The sequence below is a fragment of the Heterodontus francisci genome, chromosome 1 (genome assembly GCF_036365525.1).
Source record: "Heterodontus francisci isolate sHetFra1 chromosome 1, sHetFra1.hap1, whole genome shotgun sequence".
NCBI lineage: Eukaryota > Metazoa > Chordata > Chondrichthyes > Heterodontiformes > Heterodontidae > Heterodontus > Heterodontus francisci.
The window spans coordinates 208,319,251-208,344,700 of NC_090371.1; the positions used below are offsets into that span (position 1 = coordinate 208,319,251).

General features: G+C 44.4%; 1 protein-coding gene across 1 annotated transcript in view; it reads left to right on the top strand.

The window, feature by feature from the left end:
* Positions 1-25,450, top strand: part of lrba (LPS-responsive vesicle trafficking, beach and anchor containing) — a 1,007,923-nt gene that overhangs the window by 89,437 nt on the left and 893,036 nt on the right. Inside the window, exons 13-14 of the mRNA XM_068041130.1 lie at positions 618-786; positions 19,735-19,814. Of these exons, the coding sequence (XP_067897231.1) occupies positions 618-786; positions 19,735-19,814 (249 nt within the window). The remainder of the gene's footprint in view (positions 1-617; positions 787-19,734; positions 19,815-25,450) is intronic.

The window sequence follows — 25,450 nt, forward strand, 5'->3', positions numbered from 1 at the left end:
TAGCACATCACTGGTAGGCAAGAACCCCAAGTTCATGTCATTGCATTGATTTTAGCTCCGAGTCTATCAGCAAGGACTGTTACAGCACCCTCTGTGGAGGAGCAGGGCATCTCTGACAGCAGCTTCTGGATTTCCATGTTTCATGCATGTGCATACTGTGGAAATTGTTGTCTGACTTACTCTGTTGTAATGGAGTATTAAGTGCAATAAAGTTAAGCTTGGCTAAATATTAGTATTGAGGTCTTAAAAGATCTAATTGCAGAATCAAAGTGCCAACAATCAAAATAATAGTGGACAGCGATTACCTGGAATTAAGCAGCTCCCAGATTACATCAGAATAGCCACCAGTGTGAGTAACTGATTCCAGTGGAGAGGTTCATCATCCAAATATGGCAGTGATTAACATTTTGTTCTTAAGCTTCATAAATCACTTCAGTGCTGTTTGGGCACTCATTTTTCTCTGAACTGGACTGTGCTGTGTATGTCTTCATAAGCTCACTAAGTTTACAATGCTGGGAAGGTTAACACTCGACAATTCAGTTCTTGATAGTGAAATCTTAAGTAGTTGCATATGGGTATAAATCACATGTTTTTTCTTTCTGTTTGCTTTAATCCAGGTTCAGTTACAGCTGTACACCTACTTGTCCACTGAGTTTATCAGTACAGCCACTATTTATAATGCAGTCAGAAGAGTTGGTACTGTGTTGCAGATAATGCACACCCTGAAATATTATTACTGGGTAGTGAATCCTAAAGATCGCAGTGGAGTTGTTCCCAAAGGACTGGGTAAGGAATGACCTGCTATAATTAATGAAGTAAAAATTTACATTGTGGCTGTTTATTTCATTCTGCTTATTCCAGTTCAAACTCATGAATAGTGCAATAAGTAGTGCATCCATTTCTGTTTGATTGGGCACCATTGAATGTACTGATACGTGAAGTCAGTTCAGAGCAGGTTTAACCAGAAATTCAGGTTGAGCAAGTTGGGCCTATACTCATTGGAGTTTGGAAGAATGAGGGGTGTTCTCATTGAAACGTATAAGATTCTGAGGGGGCTCGACAGGGTAGACGCTGAGAGGTTGCTTCCCCTCTTGGGGAAATCTAGAACTATGAGACACAGTTTCAGAATAAGATAGAGGTGAGGAGGAATTGCTTCTCTGAGGGTCGTTGATCTTTGGAAATCTCTTCCCCAGAGAACAGTGGAGGCTGGGTCATTGAATATATTCAAGGCTGAGTTAGACAGATTCTTGATCTACAAGGCAGTCAAGGGTTGTGGGGGGCAGGCAGGAAAGTGGAGTTGAGGCCACAGTCAAATCGGCCATGATCTTATTGAATGGCGGAGCAGGCTCGAGGGGCCGAATGGCCTACTCCTACTCCTATTTCTTATGATCTTATGAACACCACAAAGAGAAACAAATCTTATTTGGGAGCTGCTTAAAAGAAAAGCTTTGAGTATTGAAACCTGTTTCTTTTGCAAAAGCTATGATAAATTTAGTCAGAATCTGTTTGCACTCTGTTGAAGGGAGCATAGAAGATCTTGTTTGGTGTGAAAACCATTTGAATTTGATGTTGTAATATGTAGTATAGTGCAGGGATATCTTAACTGCTGGTCTAAAAGCTTGATCCAGTGCACTGCTGAACATAAAACTGCGCAAGCAGCAGCTTCAGTAAGGGAGCATTTTACAAAAGGTTACCACAATATGATTGTATTATATATTAGGTCTGGAAGTGAGAAGGGAGAGTCCCAAACAGAGGCTTTAAATTTAAGTGATGAAAAATAAATTGATCACAGTAAGCTGGGCTGAATTGTTAATAGGTAAATCTACAGACAAACAGTGGGAAGTATTCAAAGTATTTCATAGGATACAAAATCAGTACATACCCCTAAAAGGCAAAGGCATGTAATTAAGTGACCATGATCGACAAATAAAGTATGAGACAGTGTCAACTTAAAAGAAAAAGCCTGCACAAATGCAAGGCAAAGTTGAAATCTATCAAACTGGGAAAGTGATAAAAAGCAACAGTGGGATGCACAGAAAGTAGGAAGAGGTATAAAAAGGCAAATAAGACTTGCAGCAAATAGTTTTATAAATAGATTGAAAGGGAGGAGGTGATAAAGGGGAATGCTGGTCTATTAATTATGGATGCAGGTGAGACAATAATGGACAATAAGAAAATGGCTGATTTGTTGAATGAATTTCTTGTAAGCGTTCTCACAGTGGAGGAAGAGGACGAAATACCAGCAGTCCAAGGAAACACTGAGTCAATTTAATAAAAGTAAAAGATGGTAAAGGAGAAACTAATGGAACTTAAGATAGACAAATCTCCAGGACCTGATGGTTTTACCCAGAGTATTAAAAGAAATAGATGAAGAAATTTCACGTGCATTAGTCATATTTTTCCAAAGTGCTCTAGATTCAGGAATTGTGCCTTCAAATTAGAAAATTTCAAATGTCACTCCATTATTTAAGATGGATTCAGCCATGGCCACTCAGCTCAAGACCTCCTTACAGTCTTGCTCCCAATGAGGAAAAAAGAGCTGAATCCCAGAGGTGAGGTGAAATTGACTGCCCTTGACATCAAGGCAGCATTTTGACCAAGTGTGGCGCAAGGAGCCCTCGCACATTGAAGTGAAAGGGAATCGGCGGAGAAGTCTCCACTAGCTGGAGTCATACCTAGCACAAAGAAAGGTGGTTGTGTTTTTCGGAGGCCAATCATTTCAGTTCCAGGACATCACTGCAGGAGTTCCTCAGGGCAGGGCCCTTGGACTAAATATCTTCAGCTGCTTCATCAATGACCTTCCATCCATGATGAGGCCAAAAATGAGGATGCTCGCTGCTGATTGCATAGTGTTCAGCACCATTCGCAACTCCTCAAATAATGAAGCAGTCTGTGCCCCAATGCAGCAAGACTCGGACAACATTCACTGGCATTACCATCGTTGAATTCCCCACTATCGATCCTAGGGGGCGGGGTGGGGGACAGTCACCATTGACCAGAAACAGAACCGGACCAGCCACATAAATACAGTGGCTACAAGAACAGTTCAGTGGCTGGGTATTCTGTAGTGAGTAACTCACCTTCTGACTACTCAAAGCCTGTCCACCTTCTACAAGGCACAAGTCAGAAGTGTGATGGAATACTCTGCAGTTGCCTAAATGATGGCAGCTCCAGTAGCGCTCAAAAAGCTCAACACCATGCAGGGCAAAGGAACCCGCTTGCTTGCTTGCTACCGCCTCTCGATATGTTTCCATCAATGGGCTTGATTCCGTACATCGTAAGTATTTTTCTTATGACGGGAACTACAACAATTCTAAAAGATAGTCTGCAGCAGCCAGTGTCAGTTTTCTGAATGCCAGTTCAATTAACTGCCTGAACCTGAACATAACAGATGAACGACTGATAACTCTGGCTATTGGGAAAAAAACATTTCCACTTCCTTGGACTGGAGTGACGTTGGCAGGCGGACCTGGGAGGAGGCGGATCTGCAGCGGGACCTATGTAATCAAGAGCAGGGCTCAAGGCCTACACTTACCTTGGACCTGAGCGGCGGCAGTCGGCAGGATCTCTCTCTGTGCTGGTGCACGCTGAGTTTCAAAGGAGGAGGGAAAAAAGACTTAGTGACATCATGGGAAATCTGTAAGTTGGTTGGTTGGTAAGTAACAGCTGTTAGTTCCTGTAAATAGCTTTAAAAAAGCAGGGAAGAGAAACTTTTTTTAAAAACTCAATTATTATTAATTTTTTTTTATATAGCAAGTAGTGGTTTTTAGGGAATCAGGGTCCCTAGTGTAAATCTCAATTTTTTTGAGTAACTTAAGGGTAAGTCATGGCAGGGCAGCTCGGCAATGTGGAGTGCTCCTCCTGTGCATTGTGGGAAGTCAGAGACACTTCCAGTGTCCAGAACGAACACGTGTGCAGGAAGTGTGTCGAGCTGCAGCTACTCGAAATCCATGTTTCAGATCTGGAGCAGCAGCTGGGAACACTGTGGAGCATCTGCAAGGCTGAGATCATCGTGGATAGCACGTACAGGGAAATGGTCACGCTGAAGGTAAAGACTGCTCAGACTGAAAGGGAATGGATGACTGCCAGGCAGAGTAGAAGAACTAGGCAGGTAGTGCAGGAGTCCTCTGGGTCCATCTCTCTCTCTCTAACAGATATTCTGCTTTGATTACTGTTGGTGGAAATAGCTTCTTGGGAATGCAGCAAGAGCCAAGTCTGTGGCACCACCTCAGCAGCACAGGAGGGGAGGAAAAAGAGTGGGGGAGCTACAGTGATAGGGGATTCTATTGTAAGGGGTACAGATGGGCGTTTCTGTAGCCACAAACAAGACTCCAGGATGGTATCTTGCCTCCCTGGTGCTTTGGTCAAGGATGTCACGGAACAGCTGCAGGACATTCTGAAGGGGGAGGGTGAACAGTCATAGGTCGTGGTTCATATTGGTACCAATGCCATAGGTAGAAAGAGGGATGAGGTCCTGCAACAAGCATTTAGGGAGCTAGGTAGCAGATTAAAAAGCAGGGCCTCAAAGGTTGTAACCTCTGGATTACTCCCGGTGCCACATGCTCGTCAGTATAGGAATAGGAGGATAGAGCAGATGAATGCGTGGCTGAAGACATGGTGCAGGAGGGAGGGCTTTAGTTTCCTGGATCACTGGGTCTGTTTCTGGCACAGGTGGGACTTGTACAAATTGGATGGGTTGCACCTGAACTGGACAGGACCAACATCCTTGCTGGGAGGTTTGCTAGTGCTGTTGGGCGTTGAAACTAAATTGGCAGGGGGATGGGATACAGAGTGGAGGTACAGTAGGGGGTGATGCACAGCTAAATATGGAAGAGAAATGAAGTCAGTCTGGAAGGCAGAGCAAATTTAGACCTGTTAAGGCACAAGCGAATAATGCAAGGCTGGATTGCATCTATTTTAACGCAAGGAGTCTTGCAAGTAAGGCAGATGAATTGAGGGCGTTGATTAACACATGGAAATATGATATTGCTATCACAGAGACATGGTTGAGGGAAGTGCAGGACTGGCAGCTCAATATTCCAAGGTATAGAGTCTTCACGCGTGACGGGGTGGGGAGGAGTAAAAGAGGAGGTGGCATTGCACCATTGATCAGAGTCAATTACTACAGTAAGGAGGGTTGATATCTTTGGTTCCTCAAATGTGGTCATTTGGGTAGAACTTAATAACAAAAAGGGGGCAATCACTTAGCTGGGAATGTACTCCAGGCCTCCAAACAGTCAGATAGAGGAGCAGATATGTCGGCAAATCTCAGAGAGGTATAAAAATAAGAGCATAATAATGGTAGTGGATTTCAACTTACCCAATATTAACTGGGATAGTCTTCAGGCTTAAAGGGGGTGGAATTCTTGAAGTGTATACAGGAGAGCTTTTTGAGCTAGCACGTAGAAAGTCCTACAAGAGAAGGGGCAGTACTGGGCCTAATCCTAGGGAATGAAGCCAGACAAGTGGTAGAAGTGTCAGTGGGGGAACATAACTGTATAAGATTTAAGGTAGTTATGGAAAGGACAATGATGAACTGGAAATAAAGGTGCTGAATTGGGGGAAGGCTGATTTCAATATGATAAAACAGGATCTGGCCAAAGTGGACTGGGAACAGCTACTTGTAGGAATGTCTACATCAGACCAGTGGGAGTCATTCAAAGAGGAAATAGTGAGAGTTCAGAGCCAACATGTACCCTTTAAGGTGAAGGGTAGGACCAACAAGTCTGGGGAACCCTGGATGTCAAGGGATATAGAGGATTGGATAAGGAAAAAAAGGGAGGCTTATGGCAGATTCAGGGGGCTGTAAACAGTGAGGCCCTAGAGGAGTATAGAAAGTGTAGGGGGGTATTTAAAGTACTTAGGAGAGCGAAGAGGGGATGTGAAAAAACACTGGCGGGTAAGATAAAGGAAAATCCCAAGGCGTTTTATAAGTATATTAAGGGCAAGAGGATAACCAGGGAAAGAGTAGGGCCCATTCGGGACCAAAGTGGCAATCTGTGCGAAGAGCCGGAGGATGTAGGTGAGGTTTTAAATGATGACTTTTCATCCATGTTCACTATGGAGAAGGACAATGTAGGTGTTGAGATCAGGGAAGAGGATTGTGATCTACTTCAACATATTAGCATTGAAAGGGAGGAGGTATTAGAGGGATTAAAAGTGGATAAATCCCCAGGCCCAGATGAGATGCATCCCAGGCTGTTATGTGAGGCAAGGGAGGAGATAGCAGGGGCTCTGACACGCATTTTCAAATCATCTCTGGCCACAGGAGAGGTGCCAGAGGATTGGAGGACAGCGAATGTGGTACCACTATTCAAGAAGGGTAGCAGGGATAAACCAGATAATTGCATGCCGGTGAGTCTAACATCAGTGGTAGGGAAACTATTGGAAACAATTCTGAGAGAGAGGATTAATCTCCACTTGAAGGGGCAGGGATTAATCAAGGATAGTCAGCATGGCTTTGTCAGAGGGAGATCGTGCTTAACAAACTTGATTGAATTTTTCGAGGAGGTGACTAGATGTGTAGATGAGGGTAAAGCGGTTGATGTAGTCTCCATGGACTTCAATAAGACTTTTGATAAGGTCCCGCATGGGAGATTGGTTAAGAAGGTAAGAGCTAATGGGATCCAGGGCAATTTGGCAAATTGGATCCAAAATTGGCTTAGTGGCAGGAGGCAGAGGGTGATGCTTGAGGGTTGTTTTTGCGATTGGAAGCCTGTGACCAGTGGTGTACTGCAAGGATCAGTGCTGGAACCCTTGCTGTTTGTAGTGTACATTAATGATTTAGACGTAAATATAGGAGGTATGATCAATAAGTTCGCAGGTGACTTGAAAATTGATAGTGTTGTAAATAGTGAGGAGGAAAGCCTTAGATTACAGGATGATATAGATGGGATGGTAAGATGGGCGGAGCAGTGGCAAATGGAATTTAATTCTGAGAAGTGTGAGGTGATGCATTTTGGGAAGACTAACAAGGCAAGGGAATATACAATGGATGGTAGGACCCGAGGAAGTACAGAAGGTCAGAGGAACCTTGGTGTACTTGTCCATAGATCACTGAAGGCAGTAGCACAGGTAGATAAGGTGGTTAGGAAGGCATATGGGATACTTGCCTTTATTAGCTGAGACATAGAATATAAGAGCAGGGAGGTTATGATGGAGCTATATAAAACGCTAGTTAGGCCACAGCTGGAGTACTGTGTACAGTTCTGGTCGTCACATTATAGGAAGGATGTGATTGCACTGGAGAGGGTGCAGAGGAGATTCACCAGGATGTTGCCTGGGCTGGAGCATTTCAGCTATGAAGAGAGACTGGTTCGGCTAGGGTTGTTTTCCTTAGAGCAGAGAAGGCTGAGGGGGGACATGATTGAGGTATACAAAATTATGAGGGACATAGATAGGAAGAAACATTTTCCGTTAGTGGAGGAGTCAATAACCAGGGCATAGATTTAAGATAAGGAGCAGGAGGTTTAGAAGGGACTTGAGGAAAAAAATTTTCACCCAGAGGATGGAATCTGGAACACACTGCCTGAAGGGTTGGTAGAGGCATGAACCCTCACAACATTTAATAAGTATTTAGATGAGCACTTGAAACGCCATAGCATACAAGGCTACGGGCTAAGTTATGGAAAATGGGATTAGAATAGTTAGGTGCTTGATGGCCAGCACGGACACGATGGCCGAAGGGCCTGTTTCTGTGCTGTATAATTCTGACACCTTAAATCAATTTAATGAGCCACTGCCAAAGAAACTTGTACAGTGCAGAACATTGAAAAATAAATTGTGGAGTTTTGTGGACATGGCTACTTTTCATAGAAACATAGAAAAATAGGAGCAGGAGTAGGCCATTCGGCCCTTTGAGCCTGCATCACCATTCAATACGATCATGGCTGATCATCCAAACTCAGTACCCTGTTCCCACTTTCTCCCCGTAGCCCTTGATCCCTTTAGCCCCTGACAACTATATCTAACTCTTGAATATATTTAATGATTTGGCCTCAGCTGCTTTCTGTGGTAGAGAATTCCACAGGTTCACCACTCTGGGTGAAGAAATCCCCCCTCATCTCAGTTCTAAATGGCTTACCCCTTATCCTTAGACTGTGACCCCTGGTCCTGGACTCCCCCTCCATTGGGAACTTCCTTCCTGCATCTAGTCTGTCCAGTCCTGTTAGAATTTTGTAGGTTTCTTTGAGATCCCCTCTTATTCTTCTAAACTGTTGCTCATACAAGTCTAATCGACCCAATCTCTCTCCATATGTCAGTCCTGCCATCCCAGGAATCAATCTGCTGAATCTTCGCTGCACTCCCTACATAGCAAGAACATCCTTCCTCAGATAAGGAGACTAAAACTGCACGTTATACTCTACCAAGGCCTTGTATAATTGTAGCAAGACATCCTTGCTCCTGTACTCGAATCCTTTCGCTATGAAGGCCAACATACCATTTGTCTTCTTAACTGCCTGCTGCACCTGCATGCTTACTTTCAGTGACTGGTGCACAAGGACACCCAGGTCTTGCTGCACTTCCCCCTTTCCCAATCTATCACCGTTCAGATAATCTGCCTTTCTGTTTTTGCCACCAAAGTGGATAACCTCACATTTATCCACATTATACTGTATTTGCCATGCATTTGCACACTCACTCAACCTGTCCAAATCACACTGGAGCTTCTCTGCATCCTCCTCACAGCTCACACTTTTACCCAGCTTTGTGTCATCTGTAAACTTGGATATATTACATTTAATTCCCTCATCTATGTCATTAATATATATTGTGAATAGCTGAGGTTCTAGCACTGATCCCTGCAGTACCCCACTAGTCACTGCCTCCCACTCGGAAAAAGACCCGTTTATTCCTCTATCCATGTCAGTACCTTACCCCCAATTCCATGTGCTTTAATTTTGCACGCTAATCTCTAATGTGGGACCTTATCGAAAACCTTCTGAAAGTCCAAATACACCACATCCACTGGTTCTCCCTTATCTATTCTACTAGTTACATCCTCAAAAAATTCCAGTAGATTTGTCCAGCATGATTTCCCTTTCGTAAATCCATTTTGACTTTGTCCGATCCCGTCATTGTTTTCCAAGTGTTCTGCTATTACATCTTTGATAATGGGCTCTAGCATTTTCCCCACTACTGATGTCAGGCTAACTGGTCTATAATTCCCTGTTTTCTCTCTACCTCCTCTTTTAAATAGTGGGGTTACATTAGCTACCCTCCAATCCATTGGAACTGTTCCAGAGTCCATAGAATTTTGAAAAATGACCAGAAATGGATCTATTTCTAGGGCCACTTCTTTAGGTACTCTGGGATGTAGATTATCAGGCTCTGGGGACTTATTGGCCTACAATCCCATCAATTTCGCTAACACCATTTCCTTACTAATACTGATTTCATACAGTTCCTCCTTCTCACTAGACCCTATGTTCCCCAACATTTCTGGGAGGTAATTTGTGTCCTCCTTTGTGAAGACAGAACCCAAGTATGTATTTAATTGGTCTGCCATTTCTTTGTTCTCCATTATAAATTCCCCCGTTTCTGATTGTGAGGGACCCACATTTGCCTTCACTTATCTTTTTCTCTTCACATATCTATAGAAGCTTTTACAGTCAGTTTTTATGTTCTCTGCAAGCTTACTCTCATACTCTATTTTTCCCCTCTTAATCAATCCCTTAGTCCTCCTTTGATGAATTGTAAACTGCTCCCAATACTCAGGTTTGCTGCTTGTTTGGGCCATTTTATATTTCTCTTCCTTGGATCTAATACTATCCCTAATTTCTTTCGTAAGCTACGGTTGAGCCACCCTTCCTGTTTTATTTTTGCGCCAGACAGGAACGAACAATTGTGGTAATTCATCCATACGTTCTTCAAACGCTAGCCATTGTTAATCCACTGTCAACCCTTTAAATAATGTTCCCCAATCTATCATAGCTAACCCGTGCCTCATACCTTCATAATTTCCTTTATTTAGATTCAGGGCCCCAGTCTTGGAATCTACACTCTCACTCTCCATCTTAATGAAGAATTCTATCATGTTATGGTTGCTGTTCCCCAAGGGACCCTGCACAACAAGATTGTTAACTAATCCTTTCTCATTACACAATACCCAGTCTAGGATGGCCTGTTCTCTAATTGGTTCCTCAACGCATTGGTCCAAAAAACCATCACGTACACACTCCAGGAATTCTCCTCTACAGTATTATTGCTAATTTGGTTTCCCCAATCTATATGTAGATTTAACTCACCCATAATTACAGTTGCACCCTTATTGCATGCATCTCTGATTTCCTGTTTAATGCCATCCTCTACATCACCACTGCTGTTTGGGAGTCTATATACAACCCCCACCAACATTTTCTGCTCCTTGGTGTTTCTTACCTCCACCCATACAGATTCTATATCAGGATTCTCTGAGCTAATATCCTTCCTCACTATTGTACTGATTTTCTCTTTTACTAACAACACTACTCCACCTCCTTTCCTTTTTGGCCTGTCCTTCCTAAGTATTGAATACCTTTGGATGTTCAGTTCCCATCCTTGGTCACCCTGCAGCCATGTCTCCGTAATCGCAATTATATCATATCCATTTACATCTATTTGCGCGGTTAATTCACCTACCTTATTGCGAATACTCCGCGCATTGAGACACAATGCCTTTAGGCTTGTCTTTTTAACATTCTTAGTCATCTTAGCATTATTTCGCACTATGGCCCTATTTGTTTCTTGCCCTTGATTTATATGCCTTCCACTTTTGCCTTTTTGTTTCCTGTCTTCTGTTTCTATCCTTGTTTCCTCCTCCTCAGTCTCCCTGCTCAGGTTCCCATTCCCCGCCATTCTAGATTAAATCCTCCCCAACAGCATTAGCAAACGCCCCTGCAAGGACAGCGGTTCTGGTCCTACCTGGGTTTAACCCGCCCCGCTTGTACTGGTCCCACCTTCCCCAGAACCGGTACCGATGTCCCAGGAATCTAAATCCCTCCCTCCTGCACCATTTCTCTAGCCACGCATTCATCTGCCCTATTCTCCTGTTCCTATACTCACTAACACGTGGCACAGGAAGTAATCCTGTGATTACTACCTTTGAAGTCCTGCTTTTTAATTTAGCTTCTAACTCCTTAAATTCATCTTGCAGGACCTCATCCTTTTTTCTACCTATGTCGTTGGTACCAACCGCGACCACTGGCTGTTCACCCTCCCCCTTCAGAAAGTCCTGCAGCCGCTCTGAGACATCCTTAACCCTAGCACCAGGAGGCAACATGCCATCCTGGAGTCTCATTTGCGGCCACAGAAACGCCTGTCTATTTCCCTTACAATTGAATCTCCTCTCTCTATGGCTCTCCCAGACTTTTTCCACCCCTGCTGTGCAGCAGAGCCATTTGTGGTACCACGAACTTGGCTGTTGCTGCTTTCCCCTGGGAGGCCATCTCCCCTGCCCCCCCCCCCCCGCAAAACAGTATCCAAAACAGTATATCTGTTTGAGAGGGGGATGGCCACAAGGGACTCCTGCACTACCTGCCTGTGCCTACTACTCCACCTGGTGATCACCCATCCCTTTTCTGCCTGTGCAGCAATTACCTGTGGTGTGACCATCTCGCTAAACGTGCTATCCACGCGTCCACCTGCAGCTCCAGCTCCATAATGCTGGATTTCATCCACAGTGAGCCTCCAACTCAGAGTGGGATGCCCGCATCCCTAAAGAGTGTGGCTGCCCAAAACCAGCCCTAAGCATGAGATCCTTCCGGTACAATGCTAGCCCCAAAGAAATTGAGGCGCAGCAGAAATTAGTTTGTCAGGTGCCTGAGTGTAGAAGTGTCTGGGTGACCAATTGAACCATGTTCACAGCTAAAAAATGATCTTAATTTCTGCTAAACAGTTTACTGTACTTTTCAAGAGTTATTCTTGCTTTCACTGTGCTCCTTGCATCCTCTGATACAGAAGCTGCTGTGTCTCTAATTTCTGCATCAACACTGAACAGTTGAGACTTGCATAGGTCTCAGTTCACCAGTGTAAATAGTACTTTTCTTCACAATTCTGAAGTTGGAGACGCCAACACACGTCCTGCTTCATTATATGCTCCAAATTAAATTACTAATATTTACAATAATTTCAACAAGTGTGAGCACATACAGAACAGCACAATTCTGCACAATGACCAGGAATGCTGTAAAACTTTGCACTTTGTTACTTCTGTTTGGTTAGCCAGCAAATTACAGTGAATTCTATCTGAGCATTTAAAAAACCAAGTATCTTGTTTACTCAACTGCCTCTGATTAGGTTTCTAGGCACTAGCACTTGAAATATGCAGAGAACATAAAATAATGTGCAAGATGTGTTTTATTCTAAATTTAAGCTAACTTTATGGAAGACTGCTGAATCTGTCAATATCTGTTAACAATTGTGTGATTCTTCCCTTCCTTGTTCTATTCCTTTAAGTTTTTTTTGGAAAAAGTATCTCTGTTGGATTTGTATCGGAGAATCATAGAGTTTTACAGCACAGAAGGAGGTAATTTGGCTTGTGACTGTGTCGGTTCGTGGAAAGACCCATTCAGTTTAGTCCCACACCTCAGCCTTTTCCCCATCACCCAGCAAATCAGTTCTCTTCAAATACATATTACTTTGAGAGTCCCTTGGGAATCTGATGCCACCACTCTTTCAGGTAGTGTGTTCCAGATCATAACAGCCTTCTGAAATAATGGCCCAGATTTTGTGGTAGGCATCAAAGCTACGGTGTTCGTCGTTGTCCTCAAAGAAAGCATCCCATAAAGATCTAGCGATTTCTGGCATGGGTTTCACCTTTCCAGATGTTAATTTGAATCTGGCGTCAAGTTAAGGGATCTCTAGGCATCCAGCAGCAGTGCGGTCATCAAGCAGGATAAGCAGCCAATCATATTGAAGAATTATCAGACAGCAAAAGAGAAAGTAAAATGCACTGATTATCTTTCACTTTTTATCAATTTTACAGAGTTTAATAAGGATTGGTACATAGACATTAAAAGTTCAAATTTGAAATTTAAAAAATTACATTAAATTATGGAATTATCATGTCAAAATTGACTTTACACAAATTAGTTTTCAAGCGCCAGAGAGGTTATTCAGTAGTTATAACTTACTCTTTGGCCTCCTTATCTCGAGAGACAATGGGTAAGCGCCTGGAGGTGGTCAGTGGTGTGTGGAGCAGTGCCTGGAGTGGCTATAAAGGCCAATTCTAGAGTTATAACTTAGTACACTATTAAAAACCCAGTTACACTTCATTAACAAGCGTACCTTTTCCAGGGGTTTTAAAAGCATGAAAGGGAAAGTTCTCATCAGTTCAGTAATTTATAGAAATTTGCTGTCCAAATTTGAATTCCAACAGTGTCCCCTGACCAGGAACAGGGAATTGCGAGCAGCAACTTCTGGAGTTCTACATTTAACTGCGCATGTGTGGATGCTAGAAGTTGCTGTTAGTTTCAAAGGGTAGTAATGGCGAATGCTGGCAGTTTTTAACCATCATTAGAACTGCAAACTCCAGGCCAATTTCTCCTCATATCACTGTTTTGCAATAGTTTTCCCCTGTAGTTTTAAAATTATGACCTCTGGTAATTGACCTACTTGCCAGAGGAACCAGTTTCTCCCTACTTGCTTAAGCAAAGCTCCTCATAATTTTGAATACCTCAAATAGGTCACACCTTAACATTCTCTGCTCTGAGGAGAACAATTCCAGCTTCTCCAATCTCTCCATATAACCGAAGTCCCTCATCTCTGGTAACATCCTAGTAAAGAATTTATGTACCCTCTCCAAAATCTTGACATCCTTCCTAAAATGTAACGCCCAGAATTGTACACAATACCCCAGCTGAGGACTAACCAGTGATCTGTAAAGTTTCACATGACTTCCTTTTTGTATTCAATGCCCCTATTTTAAAAAAAGCCAAGAACTGCATATGCTTTCTTAACTTTCTTATTAACTTGCCCTGCCACCTTTACATATTGGTGAATATAGGAAGGATATATTGGCCTTGGTGGGGGAGGGGGGGGGGTGGTGGGGGAGTGCAACGTAGGTTTACAAGAATGATACCTGGACTACAGAGGTTAAGTTACGAGGAGAGATTACACAAATTAGGCCTGTTTTCGTTAGAATTTAGAAAGTTAAGGGTGATCTGATCAAAGTCTTCAAGATATTAACAGGGATAGACAGGCTAGATAAAGATAAACTATTTCCACTGGTTGGAGATTCTAAAACTAGGGGGCATAGTCTAAAGATTAGGACCAAGACCGTTCAGGAGAGATGTTAGGAAGCACTTCTTCACGTAAAGGGTGGTAGAGGTTTGGAACTCTCTCCCACAAACAGCAGTTGAAGCTAGAACAGTTGTTGTTTTTAAATCTGAGATAGATAGATTTTTGTTAAGCAAAGATATTAAAGGATATGGGCCAAAGGCAGGTATATGGAGTTAGGCCACAGATCAGCTATGATCTCATTTAATGGCAGAAAGGCTCGAGGGGCTGAATGGCCTACTCCTGTTCCTATCTCCCCATATTCCTATCTCCTCCTGAAGTCTGCTACTATCCTGCTTACTATTGACTACATTGCCCCAAATTTTGTCATCAGCAAACTTTGAAATAGTACTCTCTATATCCAAGTCCAGGTTATTTACATCTAACAGGAAGAGCGATGACCCTAATACCAAATCCCTGGGGGACCCCACTGCATATTTCTTTTCAGTCAGAAAACTTCTGTCCACCACTACTCTGCTTCCTATCCCATAGCCAATTATGTACCAAAGTTACCACTGTCCCTTTTATACCACGTGCTTCTATTTTCTGAGTAAGTCTGTTTTGCGGTACTCTATCAATTACTTTTTGAAGTCCATCGATGCAACCTGTACTGCACAACCTTCATCAGCCTTCTTTGTTACTTCATCAAAGTACACCATCCTGACTTGGAACTATATCGCCACTCTTTCACTGTCGCTGGATCAAAATTTTGGAACTCCCTAACAGCACTGTGGGTGTACCTACCTCACATGGACTGCAGAGGTTCAAGAAGGCAGCTCACCACCACCTTCTTAAGGGCAATTAAGGATGGGCAATAAATGCTGGCCAAGCCAGCGATGCCCACATCCCATAAATGAATTAAAAAAAAACCTCAATCGGGCACGATTTATCTTTAACAAATTGTGCTGGCTTTCCCTTATTAACCTGTGCTTTTCTAAGTGCGTTTTCCCCTTTTTAAAAAGGAACAAAAATCTATGTTTGCTTATTTCTATGCCCGCCGCCCATCCTCTCCCCAGCACTTCAACGTCCACCGTCGCTCCCCCTCCCCCCCCACCATCTGCTCCAACTCCGTAGCTAAAATCAAGGTTGACACTCTGGTGCAGTACTGAGGGAGTATTGCACTACTGAACGAACTGTCTTTGGGATGAGATCTTACCGTGGCATGTCTGCTCTCTCCAGTGGATGTAAAAGATCCCATGATAGTATTTGAAGAGGAGCAGGGGAGTTCTCCCCAGTGACCTGGCCAATATTTATCCCTCAGTCAAGATCACAATAACAGAATCTAGTCATTATCACAGTGCTGTTTGTGGGAGCTTGCTGTTCACAAGTTGGCTGTTGCATTTCTAGTGGTAGTAAAATTCTTTGCGATGTCCAGTGATTGTGAAGGGTGCTATATAAATGCATGTCTGTTTGTCTTTCTTTGCATTATCCCTCTCTTCAAAGGATAAATTGTGCTGTGATACGGTAGTATGGGGGGCAGCTGTCCTCAGTGCATAGCAATTCTTCACCTGTGAAGATAAACATTCAGTGGCATCAAGCTTATTTGATTTACAGGAGACTTCAGAACTGAGCTCAGCTGTGTCTTTACAGATGTTCACATGCATTAACTTTCAATTGTTTGTTGTTGGATAGACATGAAGTACAGGCTTTATTTTCCATGTCCACTCCTTAGCAAGGACAGCTGTTGTCACTTATAGTGCCCTCACTGTTGGCTGAATCAGATCAGCTAGTGCAGCACAGACGAGGGTAGGCAATGCGACCGTGATTAAAAAAGCATTTTGAGGTCCGTGACTGGTAATTTCAGGGATGAGAAATTTCCCATTGGCGGTGGCTTTTGGATCAGACCGGCTTTAAAAAAAAAAAAATCGCACGGTGAGTTTCACAGCTGAACTGGATTTTCTAATGCTCATTAACACTCCTTTATATTCACAGCTGACAGGTGCTGAGAGCGGGAACAGTGGTTTCTGAACTTCAGACAGATTCAGGGTGTTCTGGTGGGTATCGTTTTTTTCCTTTTTGTTAAACCCTGCCACAAAACCACGAAGTTGTCGTAAGTTCGGAAACTATTGTTCCTGTTCTCAGCAAAAGTCAGAAAGAGAAGGGGGCAGTGAGTGTGTGAGGGGGGAGGTGGTGCGGTGAGTGTGTGAGGGGGGAGGTGGTGCGGTGAGTGTGTGAGGGGGGAGGTGGTGCGGTGAGTGTGTGAGGGGGGAGGTGGTGCGGTGAGTGTGTGAGGGGGGAGGTGGTGCGGTGAGTGTGTGAGGGGGGAGGTGGTGCGGTGAGTGTGTGAGGGGGGAGGTGGTGCGGTGAGTGTGTGAGGGGGGAGGTGGTGCGGTGAGTGTGTGAGGGGGGAGGTGGTGCGATGAGTGTGTGAGGGGGGAGGTGGTGCGGTGAGTGTGTGAGGGGGGAGGTGGTGCGGTGAGTGTGTGAGGGGGGAGGTGGTGCGGTGAGTGTGTGAGGGGGGAGGTGGTGCGGTGAGTGTGTGAGGGGGGAGGTGGTGCGGTGAGTGTGTGAGGGGGGAGGTGGTGCGGTGAGTGTGTGAGGGGGGAGGTGGTGCGGTGAGTGTGTGAGGGGGGAGGCGGTGCGGTGAGTGTGTGAGGGGGGAGGCGGTGCGGTGAGTGTGTGAGGGGAGGCGGTGCGGTGAGTGTGTGAGGGGAGGCGGTGCGGTGAGTGTGTGAGGGGAGGCGGTGCGGTGAGTGTGTGAGGGGAGGCGGTGAGTGTGTGAGGGGAGGCGGTGCGGCGAGGGGGGGAGGCGGTGCGGCGAGGGGGGGAGGCGGTGCGGCGAGGGGGGGAGGCGGTGCGGCGAGGGGGGGAGGCGGTGCGGCGAGGGGGGGAGGCGGTGCGGCGAGGGGGGGAGGCGGTGCGGCGAGGGGGGGAGGCGGTGCGGCGAGGGGGGGAGGCGGTGCGGCGAGGGGGGGAGGCGGTGCGGCGAGGGGGGGAGGCGGTGCGGCGAGGGGGGGAGGCGGTGCGGCGAGGGGGGGAGGCGGTGCGGCGAGGGGGGGAGGCGGTGCGGCGAGGGGGGGAGGCGGTGCGGCGAGGGGGGGAGGCGGTGCGGCGAGGGGGGAGGCGGTGCGGCGAGGGGGGGAGGCGGTGCGGCGAGGGGGGGAGGGGGGGAGGGGGAGGCGGTGCGGCGAGGGGGCGAGGGGGGGAGGGGGAGGCGGTGTGCGGTGAGGGGGGGAGGGGGAGGCGGTGCGCGGTGAGGGGGGGAGGGGGAGGCGGTGCGGTGGGAGGGGGCGGTGCAGTGAGAGAGGGGGGCGGTGCAGTGAGAGAGGGGAGGTGGGGGGCGAGAGGGGGTCAGCTGGAGGGGGGCGAGAGGGGGTCAGCTGGAGGGGGGCAGAGGGTGAGAGCATGATCAAGATCACTGCTGGCAGACGGACATCTATATTGAATACTCCGTGTCGCAACAAGGAGTGTGCTGGCAGACATTGGCTACTTGTGTGAGCAAAATAAATGGCAGGGAACTCACAGATCAGTGTCCAACATAGTGACAAGAAAGTAAGTCAATAAGTTAGTTTTCTCATTTAAAGCTTCTTCACAAAAATGCACATTTATTATTTTGATTCATAGGATAAATTTTTAATGCCTTTATCTCTCTGAACTTGTCTCACCGGTCCCCTATGTAAGTCAAAAATTGTAATGTGGCCCCGCCCACATGAAAAGGTTGGACAGAAGGTGGGGATGTGAGAGGGAAAATGGGATTAATGTAGGATTAGTATAAATGGGCGGTTGCTGGTCGGCGCAGACTCGTTGGCCGAAGGGCCTGTTTCGGTGTTGTATCTCTCTATGACTCTATGACCTCTGTTGCAAGCCGTTAACCTTGTGTTTTAAAATAGCATAGCAGCTAGGTTGTTTTAAAACACAATGTTAAAGGCTTTTGTTATGTAAACTCATTTTAAAATGGCAGAAGTTACTTAGGGAAATTTTTTTATTTCGACACTTTGGCACGCATTACTTTCACTTGGGACACAACAGGTCACTTTAACCTTAATCTATGATGAACTGTCCACGATTCATTGACGAAATCCATGCTGCATTCGCAGTTTTCAAAACTGTTAGGGAAGACATAGTTAAAGTAAATATGTTTCAATACCATGTTAGAAACAGTCATTAACTTTTGACATGTTTTACAGTATGCAGTTACTGATCTTTGACAATGTACTTCATTTATCCAGTTTGAGGGCAGATAACATGAGTGGCCAATGTCATTTGAAAGTTTTCTGTATTAAATAATTGCATTATGTTGAAAAGTGTACCTTTGCTAACAGGTAAGTGATTTGGTTTGGACATAAATTGGTTCGTCTGGAGTACAATCTTACAGATAGTGACTAACATTTTGTAACTGGATAATACATACAGTAACAACTGCTCAACTTTTTGCAGAAAGCTTTTTGGTAATATCTTGTCAGAGCTGAATCAATTGACAGGATAGACTGAGATATAGACATAAGTGAATTTCAGAGAATTAATTTGTTGGAGAAACTGAAGGGCACTGTTTATTTATAATTGTCTTTATCTAATTTTGTCACTAGCTTTGGTGCATAAATGATATTTTGTCCAGGAGAGATTCTGTTGTTACTGTACTTTAGAATCCAGGGCCTAGTTTAACAGTCAGTCGAGATGAATGAACTGGTCTTGGCTACCTACCGTTAATCTCTCTGTCCCATTCTGCTTTTCTGTTTTACATGACTCTTCTGAGGTGCTATCTACTCCATCCTATAAAATCCTCCTCTTGATTTGGAGGTTACTGCCCTTTATTGGCTGTCCTATCTTCAGACACATATTTCAAGCAGGTGAAGATGTTGCACAAACATTGTCCACGGGTTAAACTGTGACATAAGCAGTGAAACGGTCCGTCTTCCTATTGCTGATTTTCCTCCTTCCTCACTTCAATAACCACAGGAGCAATCCTCTCCTTGAGATTTATGGTTTATTGGATGAATTTGCATTCCTGACACAGTGCGAATCCACTGAGGTCATCCAATAATGTCCATCTACCACCTCGTGACGTGGTGTTGCTAGCTCTGTACTGTCAACAAAAGTAATTTGCATTGGCATTGTATATTATTTTGCTTGCTAGCTAGCTAATACAGTTATGCTACTGTCCATTGATGTTTGTATGCTTAGCTACTTAATTTATGAGGAGAAATGTGTTTTAAATCGGACTGTGTTTGGCATTAGATTGGTTAACACTTTATATACAGATTAATTGTCCTTGGCTGAGTCAATAATTCTGTCAATGTCAGTGGTGCAGCATGTCGGTGCCTATCCCTGAGCACAGACGAGAGATCTAACTTGGGAGTTCTTTGGTGTCTATGATTCAGTATCATACCAGGCAGTGCATTTATCTACTTGAACCATCGAAGGAATTTTAAACCATCTGATGTTTTTTTACTCTGACGGGAGTAGCATCCAGCAGCATTGATCATTAAGTTGGCATGCAAGCAATTTTGAAAAATAAAGATATTGCTTTTTCTTTCCCAGATGGACCCAGACCGAACCAAAAAGAGATTCTTTCCTTGCGGGCTTTCTTGCTGCTGTTTGTGAAACAGTTGATAATGAAGGTGAGAATCTGAAATTTAGACTTTTGTGCTCTCCTTGCCATGAATATATAGTTCTGTATGTAAACTTATTTTCCTTATAGTTACCCCTTGCAGGCTGTATTTTTTTGTCGAGCCCATTGTTTCTGCTTTGAACTCCAGAAATGAATTGGAATATTTTACTTCTGATATCATACTGGAGTATTCTTCACCTTGATAACATTTTCCCATTTTGTGAAGGTCTCTGTATATAAGGATATTTTCTTGAATATTGTAATTTCCCTTTATTTTGAGTAAGCAAGTTGTAGTAATTTAGTAATTTAATGGACACACACTATTGAGATATTCCTCCAGTCTCCAAGAAGCACAGCTAGACCTTGTAATGGGAAGTTAACTGAAGCCGATGAGCGAAGAGTGGGAGAATGTATAGGGCATAGTGATTACAACATCATAAAGTTTAAGATAATGATTGAGGGCGATATGAAGTACAAAGACCAAAGTAATAGTTTGGGAAAAAAGCTACCTATGAGGCAATGAGATAAAAGCAAAATACTCTGGATGATGGAAATCTGAAATAAAAACAAAATACTAGAAATATGCAGGTGAGGCAGCTTCTGTGGAGAGAGAAATGGAGTTAATATTTCAGGTCTGTGACCCTTCATCAGAACTGGGAAAAGTTAGAAATAGAATAGTTTTAAAGCAGGGGTGTCCAATCTTTTCGCATGGGGGCCACATTACAATTTTTGCCTTACATAGGGGGCCGGTGAGACACTTTCGGAAAGATAAGAACATAAGAAATAGGTGCAGGAGTAGGCCATTCGGCTCCTCAAGCCTGCCCCGTCATTCAATAAGATCATGGCTGATCTGCCCAAGACCTCAACTCTTTCGTGCCAGCTCCTCATAGCCCTCAACTCCCCAATATTTCAAAAATCTATCTACCTCCTCTTTAAATACTTTCAGTGATCTAGCCTCCACAGCGCTCTGGGGTAGAGAATTCCAGACATTCACTACTCTGAGAAGAAATTCCTTCGCATCTCAGTTTTAAATGAGTGCCCCCTTATTCTGTAACTATGTCCCCTAGTTCGAGATTCCCTCTCTAGTGGAAACATCTTCTCAACATCTACCCTGTCAAGCCCCCTCAGAATCTTGTACGTTTCAATAAGATCACCCCTCATTCTTCTAAACTCCAATGAATAAAGTCCTAACCTGTTTAGCCGTTCTTGATATGTCACCCTCTTCATCCCAGCAATCAGCCTTGTGAATCTCTTTTGAACTGCCTCCAATGCCAGTATATCCTTTCTTAAATACGGGGACCAAAATTGTACACCGTACTCCAGGTGTGGCCTTACCAACACCCTGTCCTGTTGTAATAAGACTTCCCTATTTTTAAACTCCACCCCCCTAGCAATAAAGGCCAAAATTTCATTTGCCTTCTTGATTACTTGCTGCACCTGCATGCTAACTTTTTTGTGTTTCATGCACAAGAACACCCAGATCCCTCTGTACTGTACTTTTCGGAGTCTGTCTCTATTTAAAAAAGTCTTCCTTGTGATTCTTCCTACCAAAGTGCTTGACCTCACTCTTTCCTACATTAAACGCATCTGCCAAATTTTTGCCCACTCACTCAACCTATCTATATCCCCTTGCAGATTCCTTTTGTCCTCATCGCAACATGCCCTCCCACCTATTTTTGTATTGTCAGCGAATATTACACTCTACCCCCTCCTCCAAGTCATTAATATAGATAGTAAATAATTGAGGCCCTAGGACTGATCCTTGTGGCACTCCACTCGTTATGTCTTTACAACCTGAAAAAAAGACCCATTAATCCAGACTCGCTGTCTTCTGCGAGTCAACTAATCCACAATCCATGCTAATACATTACCCCCAAAACCGTGAGCTCCTATCTTGTGCGATAATCTTTTATGTGGCACCTTGTCAAATGCCTTCTGGAAATCCAAATACACTACATCTACCAGTTCCCCTTTATCAACTCTGCTTGTTATATCCTCAAAGAATTCTAGCAAATTTGTCAAACACGATTTCCCTTTCACAAAACCATGTTGACTCTGATTGCATTAAGCTTTTCTAAATCTCCTGCTATTTCTTCCTTAACGGACTCTAGCATTTTCCCAACAATTGATGTTAGTCTGACTGACCTATAGTTTCCTGCTTTTTGTTTCCCTCCTTTCTTGAACAGGGGCGTCACATTAGCCGTTTTCCAATCCGCTGGGACCCTCCCGGATTTCAGTGAGTTCTGGAATATTTCCACCAATGCCTCCACTATCTCTGTAGCCACTTCCTTTAAAACCCTTGGATGCAGGCCATCAGGTCCTGGCGACTTGTCTGCCTTTAGTTCCATTAGTTTGTCAAATTCTTTGTCCCTCGTGATAAAGAGTGTTGCAAGATCTTTCCTCACATTAGCTCCTTGCTTATCTGATATCTGTGGGATGTTTATAGTGTCCTACACCGTGAAGACTGGTGCAAAATATTGGTTTAAATTATCTGCCATTTCCCTGTTCCCCGTTACCAATTCTCCAGTCGCATCCTGCAAGGGTCCCATACTCACTTTAGCTACTCCTTTTTTTTTTATATATTGGTAGAAGTTCTTGCTGTTCGTTTTTATATTTCTTGCCAATTTACTTTCATCAATTTTCTCCCTCTTTATTAGCTTATTAGTCATCGGCTGTTGGTTCCTTTAAAAAAAAAAATTTCCAATCCTCTAGCCTAACACTAGTTTTTGCCGCTTTGTATGCCTTAGGCTTTGATTGGATACTCTCCTTGACTGCCTTTGTTAACCATGGGTGGTTCATCTTTCTCATCGAGTCTTTCTTTATGACCGGGATAAATTTTTGCTGAGTGTTATGAAATATCTGCATAAATGTCTGCCATTGCTGATCCACTGACCTTCCCCTTTGTCTGTTTTCCCAGCCCACTTTAGACAACTCTTTCTTCATACCTCTGTAATTGCCCTTGTTTGATTTGAGGACACTGGTTTGAGACCCGAGTTGCTCTCCCTTCAACTGAATTTTAAATTCTACCATGTTGTGATCGCTACCCCCTAGAGGATCCTTAACTACGATATCTCTTATTAGTCCTACCTCATTACACATTACTAGATCTAAAATAGCCTGTTCCCGGGTAGGTTCTGCAATGTATTGCTCGAAGTAACAATCCCTGATGCACTGTACAAATTCGTCTTCCATGTTACCTCTGCCAATTTGATTTGTCCAGTCAATATGCAGATTAAAATCACCCATGACAATTGTAGTGCCCATCTTACACGCCTCTGTTATTTCCCTATTTATACTTTGTCTACAGTGAGGCAACTCTTTGGAGGCCTACAGATGACTCCCACCCGTGACTTCTTCCCCTTGCTATTCCTTATTTCCACCCAAACCGATTCCACTTCATGATCTATTGTACCTATATCTCTACTCGCCACTGCACTGATACCTTCCTTTATTAACAAACCTCATTTTCCTTTTTGCCTATTTTTCTGGAACGTCGAATACCCTTGAATATTGAGTTCCCAGTCCAGGTCACCCTGCAACCTCATCTCTCTAATAGCTATCAAGTCATATTCATTTATTTCTATTTGCGCCGTCAACTCATCTATTTTGTTATAAATGCTGCGTGCATTCAGATAAAGAGCCTTAAGCTTTGACTTTTTACCATTATTACTCATTCTGGTTCTAATTTCTGCTGCACTCTTCGCTTATATTTTCTGCCCCTTCGTGTCACACTTCGATTACCGTTTGCCTCTTCACTGCCCTGCACCTTTGCACTCTTGTTTCTTTTTGATTTTTTAAACATCCCTTCAATTGAACCCTGTTCTCCCCCCCCCCACCCCCCCCCCCCGCCTCCCCAAATAATTAGTTTAAAGTCCTATCTACAACCCTAGTTATTCTCCAGGACACTGGTCCCAGCATGGTTCAAATGAAGCCCGTCCCAACCGAACAGAGCTCTCCTTCCTCAGTACTGGTGCCAATCGGAACCCATTTCTCCCACACCAATCTTTGAGCCACGTGTTTACCCCTCTAATGTTATTTACCCCCTACGCCAATTTGCACGCGGCTCAGGTAGTAATCCGGAGATTATTACCTTTTGAGGTTCTGCTTTTTAATTTAGCCTCGAGCTGCTCATAGTCCCTCAGCAGAGTGCCCTCCTGCACTCTTCATTGAACCGGGGTTGGTCTCCTAGCTTGATGGTAATGGTAGAGTGGGGATATGCCGGGCCATGAGGCTACAGATTGTGGTTGAGTACAATTTTGCTGCTGCTGATGGCCCACAGCGCCTCATGGATGCCCAGTTTTGCATTGCTAGATCTGTTCGAAATCTATCCCATTTAGCACTGTGATAGTGCCACACAACACGATGGACGGTATCCTCAATGTGAAGGCGGGACATCGTCTCCACAAGGTCGCTCCTACCAATACAGTCATGGACAGAAGCATCTGTGGCAGGCAGATTGGTGAGGACGAGATCAAGTATGTTTTTCCCTCGTATTGGTTCCCCCACCACCTGCCGCAGACCCAGTCTAGCAGCTATGTCCTTTAGTACTCGGCCAGCTCGGTCAGTAGTGGTGCTACCGAGCCACTCTTGGTGATGGACATTGAAGTCCCCCACCCAGAGTACATTTTGTGCTCTCGCCACCCTCAGTGCTTCCTCCAAGTGCTGTTCAACATGGAGGAGTACTGAGTCATCAGCTGAGGGAGGGCGGTAGATGGTAATCAGTAGGAGGTTACCTTGCCCATGTTTGACCTGATGCCATGAGACCTCATGGGGTCCGGAGTCGATGTTGAGGACTCCCAGGGCAACTCCCTCTCTACTGTATACCACTGTGCCACCACCTCTGTTGGGGATGTCCTGCCGGAGGGACAAGACATACCCAGGGATGGTGATGGCAGTGTCTGGGACATTGTCTGTAAGGTATGATTCCTTACATCATCGAAAGGCATTAAAAAGTTATCCTATTAATGAAAACAACAACAAATGCACATTTTTGAGATGAAGCTTCAAATGAGAAGACTAATTTATTGACATACTTTCTCTTCACTGTTGGATGCAGATTTAGTGAGGTAACTGGTACTTTTTTTCTTGCACAAGTAGTCAATGTTTGCCCGCACACTTGCAGCGATGCAGAGTATTCCAGTTAGATGTCCATCTGTCAGGAGTGATCTTGATCACACTCTCTCCGTTTCTCTCTCTTCGTGTCCCCCAGTCTCCCTGTCACCCCGTCACCACACTGAGTAAATTTATGGAGGAGGAAGACAATTTTTAGTGAGTAATGGGTTGAAGGGTTATGGAGAACGGGCAGGAAATTGGACTTGAGGCTGAGATGAGATCAGCCATGATCGTATTGAATGGCGGAGCAAGCTCGAGGGGCTGAATTGTCTACTCCTGCTCCTAGTTCTTATGTTTGAAAGGGAGAAACACGAAACAGCTACTAAGATCCTAGGTTTCTTGTTAAGCAAGAGAATCAAATGTTATCGGGGGTTGATGGGAGTGTGGAATTTGAAACACAAACAGATCAGCCATGATTTTGTTGAATGGCGGAGCAGGCGCGAGGGGCCAAATGGTGGCCTCCTGCTCCTAATTCATATGTTCGTATGTGTCGCCTTGCGGCGTCGACCTGATGTGACCCCCAGCGCTGCCTCC